The sequence below is a fragment of the Protobothrops mucrosquamatus genome, unplaced genomic scaffold, assembly GCF_001527695.2.
Source record: "Protobothrops mucrosquamatus isolate PMUCROS unplaced genomic scaffold, P.Mucros_1.0 scaffold13325, whole genome shotgun sequence".
Taxonomy (NCBI): Eukaryota; Metazoa; Chordata; class Lepidosauria; order Squamata; family Viperidae; genus Protobothrops; species Protobothrops mucrosquamatus.
Window position 1 is genome coordinate 1 of NW_015399099.1, and position 6,670 is coordinate 6,670.

The 6,670-nt window shown below is 36.3% G+C and overlaps 1 protein-coding gene across 1 annotated transcript; it reads left to right on the forward strand.

Moving 5' to 3' along the window:
• Nucleotides 1-715: 715 nt before the first annotated feature.
• LOC107301478 (gem-associated protein 2-like) lies at nt 716-6,219 on the forward strand (the record flags this gene model as incomplete). The annotated part of the gene is made up of 6 exons (XM_015830696.1): nt 716-835; nt 1,565-1,609; nt 3,637-3,705; nt 4,839-4,949; nt 5,333-5,391; nt 6,027-6,219. Coding segments are annotated over 6 exons (444 nt in total), but the record flags the coding sequence as incomplete, so codon positions are not given.
• Nucleotides 6,220-6,670: the final 451 nt, after the last annotated feature.

Here is a 6,670-nt window from a genome sequence, read left to right on the forward strand (position 1 = left end):
AGGAAGTTTCTCCTTAGTTCTAGGTTGCTTCTCTCTTTGGTTAGTTTCCACCCATTGCTTCTTGTCCTGCCTTCAGGCGCTTTGGAGAATAGCCTGACTCCCTCTTCTTTGTGGCAGCCCCTAAGATATTGGAACACTGCTATCATGTCCCCCCTCGTCCTTCTCTTCGTTAAACTAGACATACCCAATTCCAGCAACCTTTCCTTATATGTTTTAGCCTCCAGTCCTCTAATCATCTTTGTTGCTCTTCTCTGTACACTTTCTAGAGTCTCAACATCTGGATGCAGTATTCCAAGTGTGGCCTTACCAAGGCATTGTAAAGTGGTATTAATACTTCACGTGATCTTGATTAGCCCAAGGTTCCCCAGCTGGCTTTGTGCCTAAGACAGGATTAGAATTCAGTTCCTGGTTTCTATCCTGATGCCTTGCAGCACTAGACATTCAGACTCAAATAGAGCTCAGAAGTTATTATATTTGTTTTATGTGTAGGCTTGTATATGTTAATAGCATTCTTCAGCTAAAAATAATGAAAAAATTTTCTCCTGATAGCCCAACCAGCCCAGCCCTGGATCTGCTGTGTCACCTCTGTGTTAACTATTTTAAATTAAAATTAAAGGCTGGAGAACCTTGAACAAAAGAAAATATTTGGGGGGGAGAGGGGAACAACCCAAATCAGCTTATTAAATAGGAATAACTTGACTTTTTTTTTTCAATTGTTCAGCCCAGAACAGATGATGAAGAAGGTTGGAAAAAATTCTGCTTAGGTGAAAAGCTGTATCTAGAGCTAACAGATCAAATCTTAAGTGATGAAAATCCAGGAATTGATTATGTACAGGTGAGTGTTAAATCTGGCCTGAATAATTGTATCATCTTTAAATAGCTGTATTTTGAGCCATAGTTTCTATGCATGTTCTGAAGTAATGAAGTTTGTACATAATGATGATCATCCTTAAAATATTTACAATACAGTCCCTTCTCTAACAAAATGTTGCTACATATATCTGCAATATTGATTTTATATATTAAATAGAAAAATATTCAGAGTCCCAGTGATACTAGAGGCACATTTGGTAGGGTTAGACAGGTCTTCCCAATGGCTACACTACCCTGGGAACCCTTTTAAAAAACTATTACTAAAAAGAATAACATTATTGTAATGGAGATTGTATTTTTTGTATTTCTCCTTCAAATGAATTTAATTATGTACTGGTTTTACTCGTGGGGAACATGGCTATGCATGTACATTAGAAAGGCAGGCTTTAATGTTTAGATAAATAGATATTAGGAACTGTTTTTGGAAATTTCTTAAGCTTCAAGAGTTGCATGTATTTCTAGTTTTTAATTATATTATGGAAGCCACACAGAAATTGATATAAGATGGGCTGCTATATAAATGTTTTCAATAAATAAAATATACTTTTAATAAAGCTCTAAACATTAGAAATATCTATACAATCTCTCCTAAAGAATGACAATTGCACACTATTGTTCAGATCTAAAATTAAGTATTTAGATTTCCAACCATTTTTAAAAATCCAATATATTCTGGTATCTTTTCATTCAGATTGGCTTTCCTCCATTGCTGAGTATTGTTAGCAGAATGAATCAGGTACTGTACTTTTATTGTCGGTTTCATTTCCATTCAGTCTTGGTGTGGTGAATCCAGCTTTACCTTTTTTTCCTACCTGCCTCCATAGCTTGCTTGAAAAACCTGGACTTGGATACAAGGTAGTCCTCGACTTATGATCATATTGAGCCCAACATTTCTGTTGCTAAGTGAGCCAGTTAAGTTAGTTTTGCCTCATTTTATGACCTTTCTTGCTACAGCTGTTAAGTGAATCACTGCAGTCATTAATAACACAGTTGTTAAGTGAATCTGACTTTCCATTGAATTTGCTTGACAGAGGATCGCAAAAGGTGATCACTGGACCCCAGGACACAGCAACTGTCATAAATATGAACCAGTTGCCAAGCACCTGAATTTTGATCATGTGACCATGGGTATGCTGAAATGGTTGTAAGTGTGAAAAATGGTCGTAAATCACTTTTTTTCAGTGCCGTTGTAACTTTGAATGGCCATTAAACAAATGGTTGTAAGTCAAGGACTACCTGTAATCCCAAATAGAAATGTACTGCTCAAGATCTGAAGAACCCTAAAGATTCTTAGCCTTAAAATAGTGATAAGTATGTTTTAAATATGTTAGATCTAAATTGTTTTGTATTAAGAGGAAAGTTTTTTAAAAGGCCCAGAAAAGGTGGAGAGACACACAAAATTCTCCATTTCCCTTTTTGACCAGCTAGGCTGCAGCTAACAAGGCCTCAGGAACTTCAGAGAGTTCAATAAAGTAATATTGCCTTATTATGACTGATGGCCAAATTTTTATAGCTATTCTATCATTTATTCAGATATAGACCAATTGTTTTAATTGGTCTTTGAATTTTCTACACTTATGACAGCTGACAACAAATTAAAATTTTACACAATTAAGAATAACAGAAAGCAGTACATATAAAAACAAGTCTAGAGTAAAATCATAACATACAGGTGGCAAATAACCATTTCTTAGAGATTCTTCTCACTGCTGAATATAGGCTGTTTTGTAACATAGGTTCTATGACGGAGAAGCAATGTTTTCTGGCCTCAGGCCTCTCTCAACTCTCATAATAATAATCCTAATAATAATTATAATAGAAAGTATCCTACTAGGAATCAGTTGGTGGCATACAATCTGTTATTTCCATTTTTATATAAGTTTACATGAGCCCCTTTCACTTGCAACAAAACAATTTTCCATTTTGCTGTGAATATAAAAAAAAATGATTAGGAGAGCCTATAACCCAGTGGTGATGAACCTATGGCACAGGTGCCAGAGGCAGCACTCAGAACCCTCTTTGTGGGCACATGTGCTGTTGCCCCAGCTCTGCCTACCCCCGCGACCCCCTCCTCTCCAGCAGCTCCCCTGAAGGAGACTCGCCCTCGAGAGTGGCCCACACGGAGCAGCGCAGCTAAGGACATGGCAGCCAGGCAGCGTAGACAAGACTCTGCCCTCACATCCCATCATGCAGTTGATGCTGCAGGGCGCGGGCGTAGGGTGTGGCCGCCCTAGCACGTCTGCGGTGGGCCCTGGAGGCAGTGAGTGGTCCTGTGGGCAGGTGGGGCGGGGAATGGGGTGGCAGAGCGGGGGCGGGCAGGGGGTGGGGCCAGTTTTGGGGCACTCGGTCTCTAAAAGGTTCGCCATCACTGCTATAACCCAAAGAATCCAGAAACATTCACTAGAAGAGACAGTGATATGAAAAAGATATAAATAAAACAGTAGTTTAATAGGAGTGAAAGCAGTTTTGATTTTTTTTGTCTGTAATTCTTGTGAATCTTTAATTTGCTTGAATCTTTAATTTGATTTAATATATAAAAACTATATTATATATTTTCATTATATTACATATTCTTTAAAATTCTTTTTAGACAAGTTGTTTCAGCAACTGTCATAAGATTTAAAATACTACTTTTTGTACTAGTTATTACTCATATATCGAATTCTTCTAGCATTTGTATAAAATACTTAATTATAAATCTGTGCAGTGCACTAGAAACCGCCACCATGCAAAAATTTAACAGCTGTTTCTCTGTCCTAAAAGGCAACAGTGACCAGTGTTTTGGAATACTTGAAAAACTGGCTTGTGGAAAAAGAATTTACTCCAGAACTGGTAACTTGAAGTTTTATGTTTTAAGAGGCATTATCCCTATTGAAATTAAATTGAAGGAAACTAATCTCTTTATTAATAATTTCTTTTAATCTGGAATTGTCGACATGAGTGCTTGCCTGGATTTTAGTAAAGCTATGTCCCCCTAAGGTGAATGTTTTAAATTGTCTTCATTTCTTAGTATCTATATTACTTCCATATAAATTGAATGTATGCCATAGTTGTATAAAAAACTAAATTAAACCTGTAAGTTTTAAATATGTCTCTAAAACTAAATTTTAAATATGTTGTTAGACCACTGGATATTTTAATTTCTATAATTCATGTTAGTTCATTCTCCGAATAGCAAGTCAGCACCTATTGTCTCCTGAATTGGTTCCCCACAGTCCTTCTCATTAAATTTTTTGAACCATCAAATACAAAATATTATAGTTCTCATGTGAAATCTGTAAATTGCCATTTTCACATAAAGGTTCATAATTTATTATATAAAGTTTTTTTAAAAATGTGTACGGTCTTGTGCATTCATATCCAGAAAAGACTGATCCATCTATAAGCTCTATTAAATAGCTGCATGAATTTATTTTGATCTAAGAAATACAGAATTTGTGCCTATTTACCTGTGGTCTTATTACCATTGCTTCAAATACATGTTGATAAACTATGCTTTCCCTCTAAGTCAGATGTCCCCAATCTTTTGGGCACCAGGGGCAGGTTCTGGGGAGAGAGGTTTTTCCGCGGACCAGAGGGTGCATGGTTTTGTGTGCTGCCTGCATTCTGCGGATCAGGTTTTGCTTGTTTGTGTGGACCAGTTGCTGGCATGCCGCAGCCCAGTATTGGTCCACAGATCAGGGGTTGGGGACCCCTGCTCTAAGTGAAGTTTAGTGGTTTCTTAAAATCTCATTTTAAAAAATTTTAATAACCAGACTGAATCTAATTACTGCTAGAAGCAGGAACCACTAGGAAATCCAAAATCTATGTTGGAAAGTAGAAAACAGTAGGGGAAAAAACCTACGTGACAAGGGAAATTATTGTATTTGTATCGTTATGAACAAATATATTGATGTGTTCAAAGAAGCAATACAAAGATGATTTTATCTTTAAATTCTTATTTCAATTTCTTAAAATTTCTCTAGGGCAGATGGCTTTATGCTTTGTTAGCTTGTCTAGAGAAACCATTGTTACCAGAGGCTCACTCTCTAATTCGACAACTGGCTAGACAGTGCTCTGAAGTGAGGGTACTGGAGGTAAGTTTAACTAGTTGATCATTGAAGGGGAATACTAGAAGATCCTGATCATGCTAATAGCTTGAAGCCATCATTTCTCTGAAATATGTACATTTTCCACTTGTTATTTTGATATTTCAGAATGGTAATCAAAACTTGAGAAAAGGGCAGTACCAGTTATACTAAATGTTCAAAATGTTGCTGCTATTGTTATATCTTTGATGAATTTAGCGAATATCTAAAAGAGATGGTTGTGTTTTCTAGAAATATATTTACTAGAGCTATTAATCAGACAGTTGCCAAAATCATTGCAATTTGTTGGAAATTTGTAACAGTTGTTGACATAAAGCAATTGCTTGAAATTTGGTGAAAGCACATTAATGTTTTTCTTCCTTCTAACACAGGAGAACAAGAATGATGAAAAAGTGTCTGCTCTAAACTTGTTAATTTGTTTGGTTGGAAGGTATGGCAAATTATTTTAATTAGTGTACTAAGTTGGCTATTCAAGGAAAATTAAATCAATCTCTTCACCTTTATCCTCAAGAGTCTGCACCATTACTTACATGAGCATTGTTTTGCAATAATAACTTGTAATTTTTACCCTTCTATATTCTGTTTCCAGAGACATAAAAGGCAGTAACCAATTGTTGGATTGTATTATATAATATTACAACATACACTGACTACAGCTATATACAGCCATATAATTTCTCTTTCTCTGATTTCACTTGTGCCTTTCTCATGTTTCCTCATCCAGTATTGTATAAAAAGAAGAGAGCTTAACATTGCATAATGAAATTTGATGATTGCAACTTCTTTTGTAAGGTCTCTCCATGCTGTCTTAAACTTCAATGCTACGTCTTGAGTCACATGCTCTGTGATTCCATGCAAAGATCAGTTCAGAGTATCCTGGACTGGAAGGCACGTGAAGAGTAGTTAAAATAGTATAATTCTCATATTACATTAGTATTCAACTAAATGGAAATCTAGACAAGCTATACAGTGAAGTACTGCCTTTCTTTGATACATTTGTTCAAGATTTCTCTGAAAATTTTATTAATATTTATAATCATGGATTTTTTTTCTCCCGCCTAACAGGTATTTTGACCAATATGACCTGGCTGATGAGGCATCCTGATAAACATCTGGAAACTATACATGTACGAGTTGTTAATCTTTCTCAGGCAGGCAGGCAGTACTTTCATGACTGAACTATGAAAAATGGATACACCACACGTTCCAATGTGACCTTAGTGAATATGGTGTCTTGTATACTTGGGGATTTATTTATTTTTTTTGAAAACAGACTGATTTTAGCAAGTGAAGATGTTAATAAAATATTTTCTTACAAATTATTGTCCATAACTCAGCTTGTTTGATCTACATATAAACTATGTGTGCCTCTTGGTATTTAAGGTACTACACAATGAATCAACGTGTCTATCTTATTAAAACCCAGCAGAACTGAAGAGACTAATCAAAAAGGCTATTTATGTTGAACAATACAGGTAATCCCCAAGTTACGAGCATTCACTTAAGACTAGTTCAAAGTTACATGATCAGCGCCCCCTAGTGTTTACGAGCAAATCCCAAAACTACAACTTGCAGCACCACAGCAGTCGTTTGCCCTTACAAGTGACTGCAGAGGCTCTGCAATATTCACCCTATTCCACTCCCCACAACTGCTTCCCCCTCCCTTCCTGCTGGACTCACCTTACAAAATCTCTCCTCTCTGCCGCGGT